This window comes from Dromiciops gliroides, chromosome 4 (genome assembly GCF_019393635.1).
Source record: "Dromiciops gliroides isolate mDroGli1 chromosome 4, mDroGli1.pri, whole genome shotgun sequence".
Taxonomy (NCBI): Eukaryota; Metazoa; Chordata; class Mammalia; order Microbiotheria; family Microbiotheriidae; genus Dromiciops; species Dromiciops gliroides.
Genome location: NC_057864.1, coordinates 60983055 through 61009520, shown reverse-complemented (window position 1 = coordinate 61009520; position 26466 = coordinate 60983055). Strand labels below are relative to the sequence as shown.

At 38.6% G+C, this 26466-nt stretch overlaps 1 protein-coding gene across 2 annotated transcripts in view; it reads left to right on the top strand.

The window, feature by feature from the left end:
• Positions 1-26466, top strand: part of NME7 (NME/NM23 family member 7) — a 171315-nt gene that overhangs the window by 104873 nt on the left and 39976 nt on the right. For both annotated transcript variants that reach the window (XM_044001429.1, XM_044001428.1), the window contains exon 11: positions 2559-2666. In XM_044001429.1, coding sequence (XP_043857364.1) covers positions 2559-2666 — 108 coding nt within the window. The remainder of the gene's footprint in view (positions 1-2558; positions 2667-26466) is intronic.

Sequence of the window (26466 nt, the reverse complement as noted above, 5' to 3'; positions counted from 1 at the left end):
TAAGTGTTCTGATTGTCTTGTAATTCTATTTACTTAGAGGGGATTGATTATAAAACCTTGTTCCTCTGGATATCGTAAAGATCATAATAGAGATGCGTCTTCTGAAAAAAAAAAAACATTTCATGTGCAATCTGGCAGTAGGTGAGGAGAGAGACTAAATGGAGCCCGAGGGTTTGTTATGGCGCTATATTTTTAGGATGCTTGGAATTCTGAATTTAACCCGATTCCTTAAAGATGGGAAAATACGGGGTCATTTTATCAATGTATTTACAGAAGGAAATGATTGAGCTAAAATGAAAGTTTTAATTTCTAAAGGAGATAAGAGGCATGTATTTGATGTTCTGTGGTTTTGTAATTGATAATTCATCTTCAAAATAGTAGGAGACTAAAAGTACTTCATCGTATTTTAATAGTAGATTACTTCTTCATGAATGATTTATGCAATCCAAAGTTTTTGCTACTTGATTATTCTTCATCATTTTAGTTTAAAATTTGAGAAAATTCTCTTGAACTATATGTTTAAAAGAAACTATTTTAAGGTAGAAGAGTTGTTTTTAACCCTATTTCAATTATAAATAAATCTTTCTGTGTTGGTAACCATTGTTTATTCCCATTCATTTCAAGTGTTGAGATTTTATCTTGTTTTTGAAACTCTAAGAATCCTCTGCATTAAAAAAAAATGGTTGCTGTGAATCTGCTGAGGGTTGGGAGATAGCAAAAACTGAATGGTTGCTGTTTTGCTTTTTTTATTTTGAGTGGAGGGAGGTAGGGAAGAGTTATTGCTCAACTATAAGGGAAAGATTCATAGTCTTACAACAGAAAAACCTGTCTTTGAGGTCTTGCCCCACTGCCTCTTAGTGTGACAGACATTAGGGCAAGTCACTTAACTAATCTGAGCCTCAGTTTCTTCAACAATAAAGTAGAGAAATCTATATTCAATCAATAAACAAGCATTTATTAAGCACTTATGTACCTTACACTGTGCTAGGTGCTAGGGATACAAGAGTACAATCTGTACTCTTGAACTTCCATTCCAACGGGGAGAAGACAAGAATACACATAAATTGAAGCCAGTTCACTATGAGATAGTTAGGAAGAAGAGCAGCTGGATAGTACAGTGGCCTGGAGTCATGAAGACTCATGAAGACCTGAGTTCAAGTCTGACCTCAGACACTTATTAGCTATGTGACCCTGGGCAAGTCACTTAACACCAATTACCTTAAAACATCCTGGGCCATCGCCAGTTGTCCTGATATGTATCTTGCCACTGGACCCAGAACCAAAGACAAACAACAGTTGGGGAGAATGGGCAGTAGCAGTTGAAAGGCTTTATGTAGAAGGTGGTACGTGAGCTGCCTTGTAGAAAGACAGAGCCTCTGTGAGGCCATGGTGAGGAAGGGGGGGGCATTCCAGGCATGGGCAACAGTCAGGGCAGAGGCAGGGTTGGGAGATCTAGCACAGTATGTGAGGAGCAGAGAGAAGGCTGGCTTGGCTGGATACTTATACTATCTATCTCATTGGATTGTTATGGAACTAAATAAATAACTGTTATCTGTGAAAATGCCTGCTGTGACAAGAGCTGCTAGTATCTCTGAGAGAGTATTCAAACATGGATGTCTTCCTGGCTCCGTGGCCAGCAGGCTAATCATTGTACTGCCTACCTGTGCTGGGCAGATTGGGAAAGGATTCACATACAAGATGGAGTTTGAACAGAGCTTTGAAGGAAATAAGGGATTCTAAGAGGCAGAAGTGCATAGGGGCAGAAATGGAAGATGGGGTGTCATATGTAAATAGCAGCAAGGTTAGCTTGGTTGGACTGGGGAGTAGAGGGAGGAGAGTAATGTACAATAAGATGGGGAAAGCCGATTGGATGGGGGGGGGAGTAAAGGGCTTTAAGAGCGGAAAGGGGGCTTGACAACATAAAGTTCGAGAACCAGTGATCCAGCATGATACTCTGAACACAGTGGGCATTTAATAAATAAATGCTTGTTCAAAAAGCTGAGCTAATATAATCATACAATTTATGTTTTCTTATTAGCCTGGTATTGGATGCCATTAAACCTGTTCATTTTAATAAGCGACTTGAGAGTACCATTATTGATATAAAATATAGGGTTATAATCATTATTGAGCCAGGCATATGTTTTGTTTTATTCTAATCATCTTAACTGTAAAAAAAATTACTTTTTTTCCCCTCTGACAGTAACTTTAATGAATATATGGAAAACTGAACAGTAAAAAAGCCTTACAAAATGGGTTTCCTTGGCTTTTCCTTTGGTATTACTTTATCAGAAATTAATATACATAGATTTTCCATAGAACACACACATATATGCACATATATATGAATATGCTGGTATTTCTATTCACCCATATGTAAATGTTCTATGGAATAATCTATGTGTACTGATGTTATGTATTAGGTTACATATATTAGGTCATTTCTATATTAGATTATTTAATAATACATGTTATATATTAGTTTATTTAAGTACTTCGTCATTAATTTTCTTCCTAATAACATACTGACTTTATTTTTATGTAAACATATTTCACAGGAAATAGCTCGTCATCTCCGCCCTGGAACCCTCCGAGCTCTCTTTGGAAAGACCAAAATTCAGAATGCCGTTCACTGTACTGATCTGCCTGAGGATGGTCTTTTAGAGGTAAGTAAGATGCCCAAGGTCCAAAGTCCACTATAACTTTTTTTTATGGTGCCAATTTTAAATAGATTTTATTCTCTAGTACAAGAATTGCATTTCCACTCGTTTACAGTACTGATAAAGTGCAGTGTTGTTCACTTCTCTCCCTCTGCACACATTCAAGTATTCAGAATGCCCAGATTTTTGCAGTAGTTTAAATGTTAACTTTTAAACTGTTACTGCCTTGGCTACAGATTTGAGTCCTTCAATTTTTGGAAAGCTCTGTGGAATGCTCTTCCTTCTGGGGAGTGTAGTCAACCTCTTCAGTGGTGGGTCCAGAAGAGGCACCTCCAGATGGGGCTGCTCCACCCTCTGGGAACCCACCAGGCAGGCCTCCTGGCAGGCCTCCTGCACTCTGATACAGCTTAGTAATGAAGGGGTTGCAGAACTTCTCCAATTCTTTCTGCTGATGCTCAAATTCTTCCTTCTCAGCAGTCTAGTTCTTATCCAGCCAGTTGATTATTTCATTACATTTGTCAAGGATCTTCTGTTTAGTACTCAATAAATTTAAATGAGTTTTTTTCCTAAGTAAGAAACCTTTTAAAAAAATCAGTCTATGAGATTACATGGTTGTTTCACAAAGAGAGCGTGAATCTGAGAGAGACTCTGTTGGTCTCAACAACCCATGATTCCCTTTGGAATCCCTATTACCTGGGTTCACCTCTTGCCTCTTACGCTCCCTGTGTGATGGTAGGAAAGTAATTTTCCCTTCCTGAGCCTTACTATCCTCATCTGTAAAATGGGGATCAATGGGGATCATCCCACCTATAGTATCAGTTGTGAAGATGAAATGAGATGATGTATATGCTTTGTGCTTTGCAAACTTTGAAACCGTATTGAAAGGTCACATATTGTTTATCGACATTGTAGGTTCTCTGTGTAATCAGGTTTAATAAGACATTGTCATAATCCATGACGTCAAATACTTTGTTGTAAGTGGTATAGGTTGGGACTGTGTAACGTTATTAAAGATTTAACAAAAATGTGATTTCATCAGATAAAAGCTTTTGGGGAGTGTTGACTATCCCTCCAAACTGTGATATGTCAAAGCATCTCAAGTTCACAAGGAAAGTCCTCTGAAGCTCTGTCTGTGCAACCATTTGTCAGAATAGCCACAGCGTTTGCTTTGGTTGCACCAGTAACACTTTCCATACATGAAAAGCACAAAGGTGGCCAGGATTCCACTTCCTTTTGTTCTGTTAACTAGCTGTGTAGCCCAGGGGGAATAATCTCCTCCTGTGTCAAGTGATAGGGATGGGCTGGATGATAACTCAGACCCTTCTTAGCTCTCAAATCTTATGATTCATATTCAGTCAAGGTTTAATTTGTAGAAGTCTTCCATCACTCTATAGCCTTGACCATTGCAGGAAGACAGACGCCTGTGCCTTTAACTAGCAAGTTGAATAAGGACATCCAAAATCTTTCTTTTTAACTGATTTCTTTTACTGTTAAAGATCAGCTTCAAGGAATGGGCTGTTTTAAACTTAGCAGACCCTAAATACCCACTTGTTTTCTTGGATGGAAGATTTATATAAGAGCTTTAAGTAACTAAGCTTTGATCTTCTACACAGCGATGAAAACTTGATCTTTTCTACTATTCTAGATGGCCTCATAAGGAGAATAAAGTAGGTCTTGCACATAAGAAGTCGATGGGTGATAATCTAGTTTTGCAAAAAGATAAATGAAAGAGAGATTATTCACTTTCCTGAAGGATACTTTATTTTGTAAAATGATTTGCCACAGGATTCATTTAATATAGAGTTCCTCTAATGAACCTAAAATATGGTGAAATGCATAAAATGAATCTAACATACAGAAATTAAATCGACATGCTTTTCAGAAACATGAAAGCCCTTCATCATACATACTTTTTAAAAGGAATTTTGTGCTTTGCTATATTTCAAGTGTCTTCCAAATACTTAAAAGTAATCTCACTCTAGTGTGCAGTACAAAGAGATGCAAAACACATAGGCAGTAATTCTGACTATATAGTATCATTTTGTACAGTGGTAATGTAAAATGCCACATACCACTTAGACCACACCAGGGGTTTTTGAGTTTGGGTATGTGGACATGTCTTTTAAAAGTATGTTAATAACTTCATTATAAACTCAATTAGTTTCCTTTGAAATTCCATACATTTTATGCCTTAAAAATATTACTCTAAGAAAGGGTCCATAGGTTTCACCAGACTACAAAAGGGAGCATGACACAAAAAAAGACAAGAACCTCTGACTTAGAATGAAAAATAAGAGAATTTGGGGGATTAAGCTTGGCCTAGAGATATAATACAGAAGAGTTATCTAGGCAACTGCTGGAATTATCTTTCTTTACTCCCAGAGGAGAAGCTAACACTTTTTTGACTTGCCTTAATTTATTACTTAGTTTTTATTTTTTTAAATAATCAATAATACTTTTTTCATTTTCAGCATTCATTTTTGTAAGATTCCAAATTTTTCTCCCTACCTGCCTTCCCTCTCCCCTCCTTAAGCCAGCAAGCAGTTTGATATAGGTTATACAGTACACTCATGTTAAACATATTTCCACAGTAGTCATGTTGTAAAAGAAGAATCAGAACAAAAGGGGAAAACCATGAGAAAGAAAAAAACAAAAAAACAACAAATAAAATGAAAACAGTATGCTTCTATCTCCATTCAGACTTGATAGCTCTTTTTCTGGATGTGGAGAGCATTTTCCATCATGACTTTTCTGGCATTGTCTTGGATCATTGTATTGCTGAGAAGTCTAGATAAAGCTGGTCATCACACAATGTTGCTGTTGCTGTGTACAGTGTTCTGGTTCTGCTCGCTTTACTCTGCATCAGTTAGTTCATGTAAGTCTTCCTGGGTTTTTCTGAAATCTGCCTGCCCATTATTTCTTGGTACACTTTGATTGATTGATTGATTGATTGTTTTGGTGAGGCAATTGGGGTTAAGTGACTTGCCCAGGGTCACACAGCTAGTAAGTAGTAAGTGTCTGAGGCCAGATTTGAACTCAGGTACTCCTGAATCCAGGGCCAGTGCTTTATCCACTGCGCCATCTAGCTTCCCTCCTGCCCATTATTTCTTATAGCACAATAAAATTCAGTTTCATTCATATACCACAACTTGTTCATACATTCTCCAATTAATGGATATCCCCTCAATTTCCAATTCTTTGCCACCACAAAAAGAGTTGCTATAAATATTTGTGTGTGTGTTGGGGTGTCCTTTTCCCTTTTTTTAGTGACTGGGATAAAGATCTAGATGGGGTATTTATGAAATTTTCAATGACACAAACCTGAGAGGGATGACTAATGTTCCAAGGCAGAGTCAGGATACAAAAAGATGCTTAAAAAGTTATTATTTGAGGATGAATCTAATAATATAAAACTTCATAGGGATAAACATAAAGTCTTGCCCTTGGTTTCATGTGGTCCACTCCATGTTCATGAGATATGTAGTGCTAGATATGATGAGAGGGTGCAATGGATAGACTGTTGGACTTGGAGTCAAGAACACCTGAGGTAAATCCAACTTAGACATTTACTATCTGTGTGACCCTGTATGAGTCACTTAACTCCTATTTGCTTTAGTTTCCTCATCTGAAAAATGGGGATAATAGCAGGACCTACCTCAGGGTGGTTGTGGGGTTCAAATAAAATAATATTTGCAAAGTGCTTAGCACAGTGGCTGGCACATAGTAGGTACTATATAAATGCTAATTACTATTGTGATGATGATGATGGTAGTGGTGGTGATGATGGTAATGAAGAAGAAGAAATTAATAGACTAGTTTATCTGAAAAGATCAGAGGGTTTTAGTGACATCTCAGACTACAGGAAAGGAAGTCTACAGTATCCAGGAAGAGAGATGTTACTGCCTTACTGCTCTCAGCAATGGCCGCACCACTTCTAGAGGAATGTGTTCTGCGTGTCACATTTTAGGAAGGACACAGACAAGCTCAGGAATGTTGGCGTGTATGGCCAGAAAGGCAAAGGTCCTCTGGGTTATGCTACATATGGACTGATTGAAGGGAGTGAGGATGTTTACCCTGAAAAAAGAAGATTTACTGCCTTCAGGTATTTGAGCTGTCCTGTGGAAGAGACAGGTAGAGTTTGCTTAGGTAGGTAGGTCTAATTTGGGGCAGTAGTTGGAAGTTGCAAAGAGGCAGATTTGTCTTGATACGAAGGAAAAACCTCCTAAGAGTAAGAACTATTCAAACGTGGAAGACTAAGACCATTCAAATGTGACATGTAATGTACTTAACATTGTCCGAGTTGAGTCAGAGTCTGGGTAAACCTTTTGCAGCTGTTTTTCAGAGGATTCTTTTCTAGATACCAGGTGTCCTCTGAGGGCCTATCCAATTCTAAGTATTTTTGATTCTTTGGGTTTTTTTTGTTTTTGTTTTATTTTTTGTGGGGCAGTGAGGGTTAAGTGACTTGCTCAGGGTCATACAGGTAGTAAGTGTCAAGTGTCTGGGGCTGGATTTGAACTCAGGTCTTCCTGAATCCAGGGCCAGTGCTTTATCCACAGCGCCACCTAGCTGCCCTGCGTTTTTGATTCTTCGAGTTATTTCTAAATAAGTATCGAAAGTTGTCATTTATACTTGGTAGAAAGCCAGTATGTTGGGTCTACTTCTACATAATTATACTTTCAGTATTGTGGCACGTTCAGACATTTTCTTATAGTTGGTCACAGGGCAATAATCCCTCATATATAAATCTTTTTTTTTTTTTTTTTTTTTTGTGGGGCAATGATGGTTAAGTGACTTGCCCAGAGTCACACAGCTAGTAAGTGTCAAGTGTCTGAGTCCAGATTTGAACTCAGGTCCTCCTGAATCCAGGGCTGGTGCAATCCAGGGCTGGTGCTTTATCCACTATGCCACCTAGCTGCCCCCCCATATATAAATCTTAATCATACTCTTGATTATATTGTTTTACATTTTAGAGTGATTGTTATCCACAAAAGAAAAGAACAATTAACAAATGTATTACTATAATTTTATAACTTTTCCAGGATAATCATTTGTTTAATTAGGTTATCTAACCTTGATTAAATAAAAGCATTTACACTAGGTATTATTACTAAGTAATAGTGTAAAGTAAAAAAAATTGGTAAAGTCTAAAAATAATCTAATTTACTATTCATTTGATCTTAAAACCCTATTTTATTAACTTTAAGGATTTCAAAATAATTCAATTTATTCACTTGTTATAATATTTTAATTCAGTATGAGTGACTAATTTTATTATTTTTCTTTCCTAGTTTGTCAATTAATTTTCTTAATAAAACATGAAAGATTTAAAAAATTAAAGCTAGAAGTTAAGCTACATATCTTCAAGCAATTGAAATCTTGTTACTAAAGGGAAAAAAATCACTGGTGGCACAATTGTTGTTTGCAGTGTCCAGTTAGAGCGAGCCAATCATTCTGTTTTCCCTCTAGCTGGGCAGGAAGGAGGGCAGAGAAAACTGGTACTTGATCCAGTTGAAATTCCACACTGGTCTTAAGTTGCTGATCCTGTTTTTAAGAGCAGAGGTCAGAGGTGTGAGATGTACAAAGCAGAAAGAACAATATGAACTTATAGGTATAACTTAGCACAGTTGGAAGCATCAGGAGAATATAATTTTTAATTTTGGGGGAGGGGCAGTGAGGGTTAAGTGACTTGCCCAGGGTCACACAGCTAGTAAGTGTCAAGTGTCTGAGGGCAGATTTGAACTCAGGTCCTCCTGAATCCAGGGCCGGTGCTTTATCCACTGTACCACCTAGCTGTTCCATCAGGAGAATATCATGTGGAGACTGGATGGCAGCCACCAGAGCTTACAATGAAGCATCAGAAGAATGATCTTTGTGCGAGGAAGCACAGCCCCTCCCCCCCATCATGGTTATAATTACGCATGGCTAGCATCCCCATATTGGTCAGCTCAAAAGCAAAGACCTGAAAGTTCTCATTGATGTGTGCCGGAGTGACCAACGTGAGGATCCCAGCCACCTTTCTCTGGGTAGAACCTGATCAGAACCTGCACTGGGCTTTAGTCAGGCTCTGACACAATGGCTTGAATCCTGGGGTCAGCCAGGAGAGAAGGGCTTCCTCGGGCTTGGCCCGTGGCCTCCCATTCTGGTAGCTGGGCACAGCCAGTGGGAGAGTGCATGACATCTAATGGAGAGGACTTTCATGGCCCCGTCCCATGATGGGGGGCAGGTAGCCCCGGTGCCGATCCTTCACGCACATGGACTGGGACTCCTGTGCACACTGCTCATTAGTTAAAAAACAGTTATTAAGTGCCTTATTGTTGAGCAACATTGGGTATCATCTTCAGTGCTTTTTGAAGGTCACAATCTAACTTGTTTGGCACTTTGACAGCTCTTAATTTACCCATGTGCAGTTAGGCTGTACATTTGTAGTCTCCCAGATTCTGCGTATGGACTGTTTATCTATCTTTGAATAGATGAGTACTGAACATATATATATATATATATATTCATATATATTTATGCACACACATTATAAATATAAATACATTTACATATATGCCATAATAGCTGAAAATTTCACTAATACTTTTGGGGTACCATGTCAATAAAGCATGCCCACACACACAAGGGAGTGGCATTTAAGGCCTTAACCCTCTTCTAACCCCCATTTTTATCTGTCTCTCCAGTCCAACTTTATGTCATGCTACTTCTCGGTATGACTTATTTGTTTCATCTGTCAGTCTCCTCACTGCCTTTTGAATTCACCATTCCCCTTCCTTTCTTCTTGTCTGTGCTTGTGTTGTTCCCTATCTTTGTAATACCTTCCTTCTTGGTCTAGTGCAAGTCTACCTCATTCATGAATTCTCCCCCAAGTATTCTAGCCCACACTACTCTATCCCTTGAGATCAGAGAACATATCACAGGCTTCTTTTGGCTTCTGTTGCCTCTCCTTTTTGATGTTTAGACGTCTAAACTTGATATTCATACATCTTCACAATGAAAAACTCATACTATACCAGAACCAATGTGGCCTTTTGTTGGACCCCCAGGAAATAATCACTCCGTCTTTGTTTATCTGTAATAAAGGACTTTTAAAATATGAAATTAAAAAATACTTGGGTATATGCTTTATTTTATCTTCCTTCACAGAGAAGGTCAGGAAAATACCATACCATGGACTAAGTACAAGACACTGTGGATTTGGACAGACTGCTGTCTTTTGTCTTTATATTTACAGCGACCAAGGGCAGGAATGTGCACAGTGCTAGATAAATGTTTCTTGAGTCATGTTGTAGTACCATAGACCTGGTAGAGATTACTCTTTCTCCCAGTTGAGCAGGGAGTGCAGAATTGAGGCCATGATGCTTTTCTCTCAGATTTGGAGTATAGAAAAGGAATATACTGCCCTGTAGATCCTTCAGCTATAATTTTCCATAACTGCTGATCCAGAATAATCCACCCAGATGGTTAGACCAGAGCAAAGGAGAACTTGGGTCCTCTTAAAACCATTCAAAAAGTGAAATAATGTCTGGAAGCAAGAGTCCCCTAGCTCATCTACCAACATCACAGAGGAATCCCTCATATCATATTTTTAAGTGGACAGAATGCCTCTAAAAACTGGTGGCACAGATAAAGCTATTTTTGGTTTTCCACTTTCAGGGATTCCCCATATCCTCAACCAGTGTGGGCTTTGTAGTCTCGTGCTTGTTAGGACAAGCCACCCAATGGCCCTAATTCCACACCTAACAAAAAGTGATCACCTGTCGAAGGGATTTTTTTATATTCTCCTGTGGTCCAAAACTGCCAACCACTTGGATATTTTGGCCCAGACAAGGAAAAGGGACTGTGCTGGGATGGATATACCAGCTTCTTTGAGAATTGAACCCAGTATCTGCCTATACAGGTATTTACTTTTTATAAGTTTTCTTTGGACCTATTGTGGATGAATGATCCAAGTGTAGATAGATACAGGATCTACTTGATCTCATCCAGTAATATACCTGGGGATAATCCTGCCTTCAGTCATGCTCAGAAATGTTGGGGGGTATTCTTCCAACCGGATAATAAGCATGGTACTATGAGAGAGTGAATACACACACACACACACACACACACACACACACACACACACACACATTTATTTGTTGGTTCATTCATTGATTCATTGATTCATTCCCTTTGCTTTGTTTATTGCTGGGCACAGTTTCCACCTTGTTTTGATTTATGAGGTGGTACTGATTCTAACTTGCCAACATTAAAAGGTAAGCTTTCTAAACAGTTGTCTTTTCCCTTTAGAAAATAATGTTCCTGCTTATATCAACCTTATGGCATTTTTCTTTTTTTATTATATTTTTATTTCATTAAATATTTTTCAATTGCATGTAAAATTTTTTTGACTTTTTTTTGAAATGTTGAGTTCTAAATACCCCCTGCCCCCTTCTTTGAGAAGGCAGTTTGATAAAGATTATACGTGTGAAGTCATATAAAACATATTTCCATATTATCCATGTTGCAAAAGAAAACAGACCAAACGAAACAAGAAAAATAAAGTTTAAAAAGTACGCTTGATCTGCAGTCATACTCCATTAGTTCTTTTTCTGGAGGTGGATAACATTTTTCATCGTAAGCCCTTCATCATTGTCTTAGATGGTTGGGGATAAAAAAAGAGCCAAAAAACCCAGGCTTCTTCAACGATATGTAAGAGCAAAACCCTCTGAGCTACACTTAAACTACCACACCCCCTGCAGTATTCCTCACTCATAGACATGTTGTTAAAGATACCCATTGCTAGCATTTTCTTCTGTGATTTCTCACCTTCTTTTCTGGTAAAAAATGGAATGTAAGCATTGGGCAGCTGGTAATCTACATAGAAGCTCTAAGCTTTCTAATATCAAGAATCATGGAACATTAAAGCTTGGTAATCTTGGAGACTCTGTAGTCTAGGGATTTGTAACTTTTGTGTGTGATGGCAACCCTTTGGTAGTCTGGTGAAGACTAGATATCCCTGTTAGTTTTATTTGTTTGTGTTTGTGGGGCAATGAGGGTTAAGTGACTTGCCCAGGGTCACACAGCTAATAAGTGTCAAGTGTCTGAGACTGGATTTCAACTCAAGTCCTCCTGAATCCATGGCTGGTGCTTTATCCACTGTGCCACCTAGCTGCCCCTCCCTGTTTTAAATGCAAAAAATAAAACATAAGATTATAAAACAACCCGATTATATGACAATGGCGTTATCAGTGAAGTTATTTTTTAAAAACCAAGTTCATGGACTCAAGATTAAGAACCCATGATCTAGTTTATCCCCTTCATCTTCCAGATATGGAAACAGGCTCAGAGATTAAATGACTTGTCTATGGTCACACAAATCAGGAAGTGACAAAGGAAACACTCACCTCTTAGTCCTCTGACTCTGACTTAGAGTTCTGTCCAAAACGTAGGCAGTAATATATTAGTGCTTATTCTCTCCCTTCCTCCCTTCCTTTCTCCAAAAGCAGGACCATAGAGTTGGATCAGAAGGAACATTATTCATCATTTGCTCTAACCCACTCATTTTTATAGGAGATGGAAAATGAGACCCAGGGAAGGGAGATAATTTACTCAGAGTCACTCTGGTAGTGAGTGACAGAACCAAGATTTGAACCCAGTTCTTTTGCCTCCAAATCCAAAACTCCTTCAGCTGCATCACATAGAATAATCTTCCCCTTCTGCATCCATTCAAACAACAGCACAGCACCAGACATGGGACCCCAGTAAGGTCCTTGGGTGTGGCCATTGGGCTTCTTGTAGTTCAGCTCTAAAGGTATTGACCATGGGCCAAGTACAAATCCAGTGTTCTTTGTACTGGGCCGTGCTGCTTCACCGAGTATCTGGTATGTGAAGGTTTTATTATGTTATCAAATTATAGTCTCTAATGGCCTATTATTACCTCATGGGCTTTGATTAGTCTTTTCTAGATAAAAGATCCTTGGACTAAGGACAGTCCTGTCACAAGCAACCCTCATGGTCTTGCTGTGGGCTGAATGTCTGTATTAATCCAGTTACTCTTATTCTTGGTCACTCTCATAGAATCCCAATTTCTGATCTAACTTGCCAATTTTAAAGTGTTATACACACATATAATGTGTGTGTATGTATGTATATATATATATGTATGTATGTATATATGTATGTATATATAATATATATGATGTGTGTATATACACATATGCTTATACGTATATATACTATACACACATACATGCATATATGTATGAACTCACATATACAAATATATCTGTATAACTGTGTCTATATACATATACATATATATATACATATATACATATATGCATCTTTTTGAAATTCACTCATTTGATATTTCAGGAATTCTCTTCCTACCAGATTATCATAAAATGTGAAACAAATTTGTTCAGTTTATCTACATCCTTTTTTTTTAACTCCGTAGAAATGTCCATTTTGGCCTTTATGTTTCAGTTAAGGTATACAACACAACACCATTGGAAGAGCTGTTGTCCACATTCAACCTGTGCTCCACACTTGAGTTCAGAGGTCATGGATAAGAGCCATTTTGCAGATTCCTTACCACGCCCTAAGCACAAGCTTTCTTCAGTTTTGCCACCTTCTCAGTTTGCAAAAGCACAAACTGGAATGCCTTAAGGAAGTGTAAATACTAATCTCCTGGAAATAGCATTCTATAAGGTCACTCACTACAGATTATGGAAATGAATGCAGGTAGGTTTTTTTTTTTTTAAGACTGGTTAGTTAATAATTTAGGCAAAGATGAAATGTGCTGCTCCACATGAAATAAAGAAGAGTGGACTCAGAATTAACCTCAGAAGAGTCATTTCTTGGGAAGGCTAGGTGCCACAGTGGATCAGGCCTGGAGTCAGGAGGACTTATGTTCAAATCTAGCCTCAGACACTTCCTAGCTGTGTGACCCTGGACAAGTCACTTAACCCTGTTTCCTCATCTGTAAAATGAGCTGGAGAAGAAAATGCCAAACCACTCTGGTATCTTTGTCAAGAAAAACCCAAATGGGCTCATGAAGAATCAGACATGATTGAAATGACTGAACAACAACATCTCCTAATGACATCATTCAGCTTTCAGGAGAACCTCCTCAAAATACTACCAAAAGAAGAACATCTATAGAAAATGTTTTCAAAAATCTCCATCAGGAATTTTTACCATCTATGTAAACAAATGCCCCAGGTCAGAAAATCTCATGATGACACTTGAATCGTCTTATTCTTTGATGAACTAGTGTTCTGTATATCATAGGACCTGACATACTTGAAGTATGTCACATTAAAATTTTGCCCTGTGCTGGACATTGAACACAATAATGATACATTTCCATCTAGGAGTTTGATTGTAGCTTGACTGTTCAATAAATTCCCTCTGCATAATTTATGTCATTTCCTTACTTGACATGTTGTGGAATCTATAATTCAATGGATGTTCATGCCTTTATGTGGAGCTTAGATATTTTTGGGAGGTCTTGTGCTTTTTCATTCATCCTCCCAAGAGTTTATGACTCTGATCACATTAATGAAAGTCTTGAGGGGAATACCCCCATCTTTCTAATTCTACTATTATATCCAACTGTCACAACTGGAATGATGCCACCTGCTGGAGATTTACTATAGCAAAGCTCCACCATGAGGAGAAGGTATCTGAAGGCAAGACATGCGGCTCTTTGGCATCAGGAAGTGACGTTTGCGTGTGGGAGGAAGAGGGGGCGAGGCTGGCGCTCTTGGGCTCTCTTTCGTGTGGACTCTGGTGGAGAGTGGAGCAAAAGATGCACTCTCCCTTTGATAGATAGATGAATCTAGGCCTTTCTCTCTCTCTTTACCAAATTCATATTCTCCTTAATAAATGATTAAAAGTCTAACTCTTGCTAAAGCTTATAATTTATGGGCGACCACTCATTAGATATTTTAGACAGCATAGCTAGAATTTTAGCTATGGAAGATCATGTCAAAATATGTTTTCCCGGAGAAGTTCATCAATATTGTATGCCAGTTCCGTGACAGCATGCATGCATGAATTCTGGATAATGGATGATGCTCTCAAAATTTCCTAGGCATCAGTGAAGTGAAGAAGGGCTGTGTGCTTGCACTCACTGCTTTTTAGCATGATGTTTTCAGTGATATCATCAGATACCTTCAATAAGGACAACATCAAGGTCAGCTACTGCATTGATGATAAATTATTTAGCTTGAAAAGACTACAAGCCAAGACTAAAGTGAAGGAGAATAAGTGCACAACTCTTTGTTCATAGGTGATTGTGCTCTCAGTGCAGCCTCTGAGGCTGAGATGTAACAGTATGGATTAACCCTCTGCCATGTGTGCCAATTTTGGCCTGACAATTAAGACCAAGAAAACAGCTTCTCCACCAGCCAGCACCTCACTATCCATATGCAGAGCCATTGTTTAAAGCAAATGGAGAAATTTTGAATGCTGTGGATAAGTTCACTTACCTTGGCAGTGTACTTTGCAGGCATGTCCACATAGATGAGGAGGTTGGTGCACACATTGGCAGGACTAGCTCAGTGTTTGGGAGGTTCTGAAGGAAAATGAGGGAGAGAAGAGGTATTAGGCTGCCTACCAGACTGAATGAAGGTCTACACAGCCATTGTACTGTCCTCATTGTTGCAGGCCTGTGAAACCTGGACAGTCAACCAGTGCCGTAGCAGGAAACAATTATTTCCATTTGAGTTGTCTTAGGAAGATCACCTGGCAAGATAAATTAATGGACGCTGAGGTCCTTTCTTGAACAGAACTGCCAAGCATTCAAACTCTACTGCCGAGAGTGCGAGTCTGATGCAATGGCCATGTTATTCAGTACCAAATGTATGTTTTTCTAAAAGACCCTTTTACAGGCAAACACTCACACGCCGGTCAGAAGAAGTGATACAAAGACACTCTCAAGGTCTCTCTGAAGAACCTTGGAATCAATTATGAGACATGGGAGACACACACAGGACCACCCAACATGGTGTGCCTGCTTCAAAGAAGGCACAAATTCTGAGCGAAGCAGAATTGCAGTAGCTCAAAAGAAGTGTGAGATGTACAAATTTAGGGACATATCCACTCCAAATATTTATATGGACTTTTTGTGCCTGACCCGTGGTAGAGCCTTCTGGGCTCGTATTGGTCTGATCAACCACCTTTGGACACACTGTACCCTGATACTGATATAGTGAGGTCATTTTGGTCCTCTTCAAGCACAAAGGACAACAGCCAACCAGATATTCAGCACTTTCTTGGAAAGGTCACATTCCTTACACTTTGACTTTAAATTATTGGTATTAATATGTAAGGCATGTTTAGTTTTTTGGAATAATGTGTTTATATGTGACCATTTGCTATTTAAGTATAACAAAAACCTTCCAGTTAAAGGCAGATTGTTCATGTATATGTAAGTAGTCACTAATTCATGCACATAACTAGGTCCCTCAGAGTAAGTTATGAAGTCACAAATTGTTTTCATAGTCCTCCTGTAAAATTTCTAAACTACAGTGTGTATATTTATATTTCACATAGAATTCTATTCATTCAGCTACTTAATATTTAGATTGTAGACTCTAGTAAAAAAAAACAAGAACAACTCATGAGTTCTTCCATGGAACACAGGCTCTTTGGATGCAAACCCCTGCCTTGCTCTGTACACAGTGGACATTTACTAATTTCCTCCCCTTTCTCTGCCCCCTAGTCCCCCCAAATCTTCCCCTACTACCACATGTTCTTGTGGTAGTTGAGGACTTAGTATCTGCAAAGTACTTCAATAGATTCTATGAGGGATTCAAATAAATTTAATACTCAGTTCCTTCTCTGAAGAACCTTCCCATTTTAGTTAGGCACAAATCACAGATACATAAGAGGTTGAACATGATTTGGATTTTTAGAGAAGAAGGGAGGTGATTTCAGGAAGTAATTTGTTTGGGGTTTTTTTGGTGAGGCAATTGGGGTTAAGTGACTTGCCCAGGGTCACACAGCTAGTAAGTGTTAAGTGTCTGAGGCTGGATTTGAACTCAGGTCCTCCTGACTCCAGGGCCAGTGCTCTATCCACTGCGCCACCTAGCTGCCCCAGAGGTGGTATTTTAGAAAGATCAATCTGGCAGATTGAATGTAGAATACATTGGAAGGGACAGAGACAGGAAAAAGATAGTGTGATACTCCAGGCAAGAGGTAGTTATGACCTGGACTGTGATGTTGGCATTTAGGAATGCTCTCATGCCTCAAGAACATATTGGTGCAATTTATTTTCACCCTATTGCCAAAGTAGAAGATGGCCTCACAGACCCAATGAAGCAGTTCCTCTTAGGGTTAAATGGAATGAATAAATAAATAAATTTTATTTATTTCTCACTAAATCCAAAGCACGTGAAATAAAATAGTTTTTGAAAGGTGGAGAAGGTGATTATTTTTTCTATGTTATAATCAACCTTAAATGCTTGTGTTTTTCCACTTGAGAAACAAAATATGTCCTTTCAGAAGGATCTCCAAGGTCAGCATACAGATTGTTGGAATCAATGAAATAACAAGCTAAATTTAGTTCTCCTTGTTTTCCTATTTTCTTGACCCTCCTCTCTTCTTATCCTCTCTTTTGATCCTAGCAATTAAATGAGACATGTATAATGTTTTTGCAGTGAAAATTAGGAGCAGGGGTAAGAAAGCCTCAAAACAAATGTTTTATGTAGGAGACCTCTTCCCTGTTTGCATTATTTATCAAGAAGTTACAGGGCAGCTAGGTGGTGCAGTGGATAGAGCACCAGCCTTGGAGTCAGGAGGACCTGAGTTCAAATCTGACCTCAGACACTTAACACTTACTAGCTGTGTGACCCTAGGCAAGTCACTTTACCCCAATTGCCTCACCAAAAAAAAAAAAAAATTAAAATAATTGGCCAGTTTCCAGTGTCTAAAAAACCCCAAAACATAACTGGAAAGCACTTGTACATGAAAGTAGGTTTAGATCAGCATCTTTATATATATATATATATATATATATATATATATATATATATATATATATATATATATATATATACACACACATATATATATACATATATATATATATACACACACACACACACACACACACACACACACACACACACACACACAACAAACACAAAATGATTATGTGGCCTAAATGTTAAAGTTCATATCATAAAAATGAAAAGAGAACCCGGTTCAGGTAGTCTTAAGGCTCAAGGGCTGAATGAATTCTTAACTAAACAAAAGACATAGACAACAACAAAATACAAAATCATTTCAGTTACATGTAATTTAAAAGCTTTTGCAAAAACAAAATTAATGCAATTAATATAATGGAAGTATTCAACAGGGATTTTAAGTATTTAAAAAGTACATAAGGGGGCAGCTAGGTGGCGCAGTGGATAAAGCACCGGCCCTGGATTCAGGAGGACCTGAGTTCAAATTCGGCCTCAGACACTTGACAATTACTAGCTGTGTGACCCTGGGCAAGTCACTACACCCCCCAGTGCTCCACAAAAAAAAAAAAAAAAAAAAAAGAAAAGAAAAAAAATGTACATAAGACCAAAACCTATTTCCCAATAGATAAGCAACTAAAAAGGATATGAACAAATAATACTCATGCAAGTTAAAATGAGTCCAGGGTTTCACTCAGCAAATTGATAAAGATGACAGAAGATGAAAATAGCCATTGTTAGAAGGGTTGTAGCTGTGATTTGGCATAATCATTCTGCAAAGGCATTGAGAATGATCAGAGAAACCAATCATTCAATCAGCAAGTATTTACCAAACACCGTGTAACAGGCAGGCTCTGTGCCAGTGCTGGGGATACAAAGGGTAAAATTGTCTCTGGCTCAAGGGGGAACCAATGGGGGAACCAATCTACGTAAGTATGTATCTAGGTGTGTACAAGATACATGCAGAAGAGATGGAAAGGAACTTCAAGGAATAAGGCACTAATAGCTAAGAGACTAGGAGACACCTCCCATAGATGGGAGCTTGAGTCCTGGAAGAAGCCAGGGAAACTAGGAGAGAGATAGATGATGAGGGACGGCATTCCAGGCATAGGGAACAGCTGATGCAAAACAGAGAGAGGAGGAGATGGAGTGTTGTGCATGCTGGAGCCCAGTGCATCAAAAATAGATGATCGGGGCAGCTAGATGGCGCAGTGGATAGAGCACTGGCCCTGGATTCAGGAGTACCTGAGTTCAAATCCGTCCTCAGACACTTAACACTTACTAGCTGTGTGACCCTGGGCAAGTCACTTAACCCCAATTGCCTTACTAAAAAACCAAAAAAACAAAACAAAACAAAAAACAAACAAACAAAAAATAGATGATCATTAAATTCAGAATATAGTTTAAAATGTGTCAGGTGTAAGAAGACTGGAAAGTGAGAAGACATCCAGTTTGTGAAGAGGAGTTTATATTTTGTCTTAGAAGTAATAGAGGACCACAGGAATTTATTGATTAGTGAATGACAGCTCTCTGTATTCATCCTTTCCAATCCATCTAATTGCTGGCTGCCCCCAGAAGCTCTGATTTCTTTTTTCCTGGTTCAGGATGTTATCCATGGAGACACAATACTCTCTAAGAGAAATTGCTCTCCGAGAGCACTAGATCCCTGCAGACCATGTAAGGTACCCATCTCCCATTAAAGAATAGATCTCTCCCCTCTTTGGGAGTGTTCTTGAGTGGGATGACCTCTCCCCATGCTGAATTAAGATCTTCTCCTTCCCGTGTCTCCGTCCCTCCTCCATTGTTCTGGCTAAGAGACTGCTGGAGATGTTTTCCTTCATTATTCACCACTGACTTTGTTTAGGTAGGTCACCCTTTTCCTTCTGCTGTCTGCCTCCCCTCTCCCTTTTTATGCACCATCCTATTCTCCAGTTAGGTCCACAAAATACATTGCTTCACTTGTAGGAGTGAGTATCCGGTTTTAGGCCTTGGGTCTAAATGCTTCTTGACTTGTCACATTCTCCTAGGACTTGTCTGATCCTTCGGTTGTCTCCATATGTCCTGTCTTTGAATCAATGTCGTTTTCCTGCATAGAGATCATGTGTTCTTTTCATGGTTTTTTTTCTGTGTGTTCTTTTCATGTTACTTCAACTTGTTTCTTCATTGGCACCTTCTCTGTCCTTTTCCCCTTGTACACAGTCCCCAATCCTGAGATGGTTCTGTCCCTTTCTATGACCCTGACAAGCCCGGCTGGATGTCATAAATTGTTTTAGCATCAGGCCTCCTGCAAGACTTCAGGGATTTTGCAGCCCAGGTGTTGCCCTGGTCCTTTCTTTTTTTCTTCTTTTTTTTCTTTCTTTTTTTTTTTTTTTTTGCAGGGCAATGAGGGTTAAGTAACTTGCCCAGGGTCACATTGCTAGTGAGGCCGGATTTGAACTCAGGTCCTCCTGAATCTAGGGCCAGTGCTTTATCCACTGTACCACCTGGCTGCCCATCTGGTCTTTTCTTCTACTGTAACTTTGGTGACTGGGATGGACAGCCTAGGGGGTTGGCTGCCTCATCACAGGCCTGATCCTCTCTCTCACTGTGGCCTAGGTATGGGCCACCTTGGTGTCATGCTGCCTTTGTGCTGCTCCGACCCTTGGAATATTTTTATAGCAAAGTCTGGGGAAGAATATGTTACCCGAACTTGCTGAAATTTGCATTCTTCTCCTCCTGCTATGTTTTAGCTTCTGAGTCAAAATAGAATAAATAGACTTGCAGATGTGTGTCTTTTAACAGGTTTCCTTAGTGTGCACTAATCCTGTGTCCTGCCGTGTGCCAGGCACTCTTCTAAGGGCTGAGGATCCAAAGAAAAGGAACAAAACAATACAAAAGTCCTCATTTATGCTCTTGAGTTGCTTACTGTGCACAGACAAGCTACAGACAAGATGAGTAGGGAATCATCAATGGAGAGAAAGCACTAGAATCATTAGGACTCCCTGGTCCAGAGGGGTACTGTCCTTAGTGTTCATTGGCTGGACAAACAGCTCCGTTTACAACCAAGTGTCCTGAACAATTTTTCTGCCACGTTAACCCACAGAAAGAATGACTAATTTGAGCTTCAGTTCCATGCACCAAAAAGTTAAAGGCCTACATAATCCCTAAAGAAGAATGTGTACATTTCCCTGTAGATCAACAAAATGATTAAACTCCACCTATCTAGAAAAAAACCTGTCTTCTGTTGAGTTATCTGAAGGAAAAGCAAAACAACTGGAGAGGAGCCTTATTAATATTCTTTAAAATATTTTATGAACAATAATAAACAAATAAATTAACACCATTAGTAAATGTGTACTTTTTTTCTACTGTTACATTTCGATTGATATCTTTTGTTTTTGTATCACCTCAATTTCTCTAAGTACCTTTTTCTCTCCCCTCATTGCTAATAACAAAGTATTGTTTAATGCATAATTCTTTAAATAAACTGCTCCCATGGACTATTACTTAGAGGGCCAATTTTGAAAGCAGGAAGAACTGGGTTTAAGTACTGGTTTTGACATATTTTGTCGGTGCCATAACGGGCAAGTCACCCCTAATGAGTGCCCTCCGACAACTCACAGAGACCTTAAGTCACAGAGAAGTTTGCAATCTGCTTTGGGAGGAGGGGGTTTTTACATCATGAATTCTATTCCATTCACCAATGAAATCACAGATTCCCCAGCCCCCCATCCTCAAAGGATTGCCAATCGCAGCTTTGTATAGCACCTACTCTGTGTATGCGTATGTGTGGGCATGTGAGAGAGAGAGAGGGAGAGAGAGAGAACATTGCCATGACCCCAGAGAAATACAAGCTATTTAAGGAATTACTTTTAAAATAGATATAATGGTTCAATATAGAAGAGCAAATAAGGTGTTTTTTTCATAAAAGCCACAGATACATGATTACAATCTAATATCAGTGAGGGGAAATCTAATATACCCTTCAACTTAAGACAATTGTGTCTCCTTTGGAAGGAAATTTGCAATACTATTGACTATGCTTTTTGGTCTTCCATTGCCCATGATCTTAAAAAATGAAGGAGAAGGAAGAATTAAAACCCCAGATTCACTTTAATTTGCTCTCTGTAGTTTGACCCTGAACTTTTGCCTTTGCTGTGCAAAGTGCTTCATGACTAAGCTGAGTCTAAGTTAATAAGTAACTCTCAGGTGACTGATTGGGAGCCAGGAGGAAGGAGATGGAATAGAGCCTAAAATATCATTGACCATTAGAATTATCCCATTTTTCATTCATAAAATATTACTCCCATCCTGTTTTGACTTAAGCATGAAAACTGATAAGCTTATTGCATTTTTGTTGGCAAGAGTAGCCTGGGGGTATGCCCATTTCAGTAAGGGAGAAAGCAGGATAATAAGGTAGAGAAGAAAAAATGCTGTTTATTGGTGTTTTTAAAGAACAGGTGTAGTGAGAGTGTATGTGCTGCCTTTGTAAGGCTTTGGAGTTCTTTATGCAGGTCATGTTCCATTAAAGGGGCTACAGTTTCCAAAAGGCAGATACCTCTACCACCACAGGGATGCTTTATAAGCAAGTTTCCTTGGGGAGATTGTGAGACTGACTATAAGCAGAGCTGCTTCCTGCCCTCGCTGATAGATAAATTGATTGAACCAGGAGACCAAGTATGAGGGCATCTTGAAGAGAACTAAACCGTGTCTTTGCCTCACATTGTTTTTTATTAGGAAAGTATAGATAAAATTCGAATTATAGTAGTTGCTATTTTAAAACTTGTTGCCAAAAGGCAGTCTGAAAGAGCACTGAGCTTGGCTCTGGAAGAATTGGACTCCTGTCCAGACTCGAGTTCCGTGTATTTAGAATTATGAGTGTGGCCAATGAGTGATCAAGTATGCCATGATAATCCTACTACAAAGCTGATACAGACTAATCCCCCAGGGATTTAAAGTGATTTGAAAATTGTATCTCATTTGTTCTTGTTATGTGCCAAGGGGATGAATAAAGGATTGATATTATGATCTACATTTAAAAGGGTAAAGTAACTGTTTTGGTTACCTAGCAAACTGGGGCAAGAGCCTTTATCTTCTAAACTCCAAATGATGGGTTCTGACCCTTAGATCGCACTCAAGTAAAGATGAGTTAAATTACCTTTTTCCAGATTAGATTTCTTAGGGTCTGGTTCTATATATACTAACACTTTACTGTGAGGAAGAGGTAATCAAATCATAGCAGCAGAAGCTTTTAAGATGTATTTTCATGTAGACTCTTGAAATGTGACATTATTTTATTATTCAACACCTGGGAAGAGGCAATGAGAGGTAGAGATTTATGCTTAATGTGTCATATTCCCCAGGGCTCTCAATGCTTGACCCATAGTGAGCACTCAGTAAAATGTCTGAATGAATGAATGGTTCACTGTATAATTCCATTGCCTTTCACTTGGCTTTAGCTATTTTACCTTTCTGACCATCCACTTTTATCAAATTTATTGGAATTGTCTTTGCAGGCAGTCACAAAATTCACCCTGTGTTTATTTTATGAAGCCTATATTTGACTTGGGACCATATATATGGGACTAGGGATATATCCTTTCAAAAATATTGTTGATCTTTGAAAATAAGAAAAACCAGTGATTTTTGGGGGGTGAGGGGCAGGGCAATGAGGGTTAAGTGACTTGTCCAGGGTCACACAGCTAGTTAGTGTCAAGTGTCTGAGGCTGGATTTGAACTCAGGTCCTCCTGAATCCAGGGTGGGTGCTTTATCCACTGCACCACCTACAGTGATTGTTAAAGAGACAGATATGCAACCCAGTTTTAAAGATGATTAAATGACTATATAACTCCTCTATTTTTTCTCCCCAAGCTTCCTAATATTCTTAAATGTTTTACCTCTCTGTGTTTGGTCCCTTATCTCCAACAAGTTGTCTCCCTCAGCCTATTAATTCCATTCTCGTCAGACTGTCTTGTCACAAAAGCAAAGAGATGCATCCTTCACACATGTTACAGGCTTACCCAGGTTTAATTCATCTTGTTTAAGTTCTTCATTTCCCAAGATCTGGTTGAAGAGAGGGGAGTGGCGGCTTGGGGGATAGGTGTGTTTCAAACTGGCTCTTCTCTAGATTTTAGAATAGGTGATAGACAATTTTATCGATATTGGACAGATGTTATATTAGAATAAAAAGACAACCTTGAAATTTTATTTTTGCAAGATATTTAAAATTGCAAGAGGTTTAATTTAGTTGGTAAATGAGTAACAGTCAAAAGCGTAAAAAAAAACTGAAATAATTTTTTTACTTGGAAATTTCCCGTAGGTAACTTTCTGTACAAAGTTCTCCAGCAGTTCTTGTTACACATTAACTTTTAGTTACTGTACAATTACCCCCTAAGAGCTAAGGACCGATGCTTACTATTCATAGGGCAAGGGAGACTCATAAAACATTACACAGCACCAGGCCAGAATGGGGCATTGAACTTTTCCATGAGGGTGTTGTTGCTCATGGACATTTTTCTCTCAATGGCCTACGAGCTATTAAATTTTTCTAAATGATTGTTTCTACTAACCATATAGCAATTTTGTACTGGAGCCGTATACTTGAGGTCCATACTAACATTAATAATTCAGGGTTCAAATCATTTTAGTTATCTCAGAAAGAATTAAAAATATTTCACTATTCACTGTACTTAGTGGATATCCCTGATGACCCTAAGTGTTCTGTTTCCTAATATATTCCACTGTTTCAACTTTTCCTAAGGGATCTGGATCTGAATTTAAGACTTGCTTTAAATTCCCTGTTCTCACTAAACTTTGGTTGTTACAATAATGCTGGACGTTAATTAGGAAAAAAAAAAGAATTCTTAACACATCTGCATGATAGAAGTATTTATTTGCATTATAATGAATGCCCAATTCATTAGAAATTTGGTCTCTAAGCACTCTAACACTGTACTGCTGGTAAAAGAGGGAATTTTTTAATGTCTAGGAAGAAGTTTTTAGAAAAACACTCATATACAAATGGACTTAATGCTGGTTTTTTTAAAAAAAAGTATAACTTTTAAAGTTTCCTTTTCCTATAAAATCTCAGGAGTTGGTTTTATTTTTAAGGGGTCATTATAAAATGACAGAAATGTTATTTAGAATTGTTTAGCAAAATTGATTAAATAATATGTATTTGAACAAATAAAAGCTGCATAACTTTTTATTCTTCTTAAAACTGTTTGAGGCTGATAATTCAGACAATCATTATTTTTTAAAGACAAAAGGGACTCTTTGTGTCTCAGTTTCCTCATCCACAAAATGAGGATTTTGTACTGAGTGATTTCTAACTTTCCTGCCAGCAAAAAATGCTTAAAGAACACATAGCCCAACACTGCATATTTGAGTTTCTATGTTCTTATTAGCAAGAACATCCGGTTGGGACTCCAAGTATTATCATCATTCCTTCCTAGGTGAGAACACTGAGTCAGAAAAGCAATTGTCTGAGTTTGCATAAAATCAGACCCTGGGTTCCCTGACTTCTATCTGGTGCATGCACACCTCCATGCTGCCTCTATTGTTTCTTCCCAAAGAAAATTGAACTTCTCCTGTTTTCAGTGACTAGTTTTCGTCTTTCCCTTTGTTCATGGAGAGAAAGGAAATACATTGCATTCTTTTTTCTTGTATTGTTCTAAGTTACAAATGCCTTATCAGTCTGAAGCACTTGTTGGTCAAACCTTAAAACTGTGAAATGAATGCTCAGGAGAACAAGACTCCTTATCTCAGAATACCAGGCAGGCTGAATATACTGCAAGAGCAGCATTTTTTCTTCTAAGTCTGTCCAAAGTCTGTAAGCACATTAAAATGAAGTTTAAAAGTTCATCTCCCTTTTCAGAGTCATAGATTTCAGAGTTAAAAGGAACCGAAGCAGCCATTAAGTCCAACCTTTTCCCTCCTCTCTGCCCCCTCCCCCAGATCTCATTTTATAACAATCCACTTACAAATTATGATGTAATAATAGCATCAAGAAAACTTTTTAAAAAAACAGGTAAGCTCATGAAAAATTATAGATGGCCTTAAATCTAGGAAAAAAAGAACTTGAATTTCAGTTGGAATATAATAGGGAGCCATCAAAAAAAAAATTAAGCAGAAGAGTGACATGTGTTCTATTCACAAACCAGATTATTCTAGCAACAGTATCAAGGGTAGACTGAATGAATGTATTAATGGAAGGGATGCTTAACACATTGACTAGCACAGCTAGCATCTGAAAAGATCTCAGCAGTCCAGGAAAATAGTGTCAACCTCAGATTAAATGTAACAGAAATAGGTGTAAATTCTTACACTTAGGTTCAGAAAATCAACTGGAAAAGTACAAAATGGGGGAGGAGTGGTCAAACAGCAGTTTTTGTGGAAAAGACCTCAGGGTTTTAGTGGTCTGAAAGCTTGATGTGAGTCAACAGTGAAACTTGGCAGATAAAATAATATAATTCTGAATGAGGGAGGTGAGAGTCATTCTGCACTCAGTCCTACTTAGACCATATCTGGATCATGATGTTCAATTCTGGGTGCTACATTTTAGGGGGGGAAAAGTTGATAATGTGGAATACCTCCAGTAAAACCTCAGCTGGAATGGTAAAGGCCCTCAAGACCTTTTCATATGGGTATCATTCGAAGGAACAGGGGAAGTAACTCCTTTGTGGGGACAAAGTATTTGAAGTCTTTAAAGTATTTGAAAGGGGCGGCGGGAGGGTCGAGCCAAGATGGCGGAGAAAGGCCAGCAAGTTGCCTGAGCTCTTAACTCAAGCCTCTAAATGGATTCTGAAACTACAGAACCTACAAAAAGACAGAGAGACACAATTTTCCAACTTGAGATAATTTAGAAGAC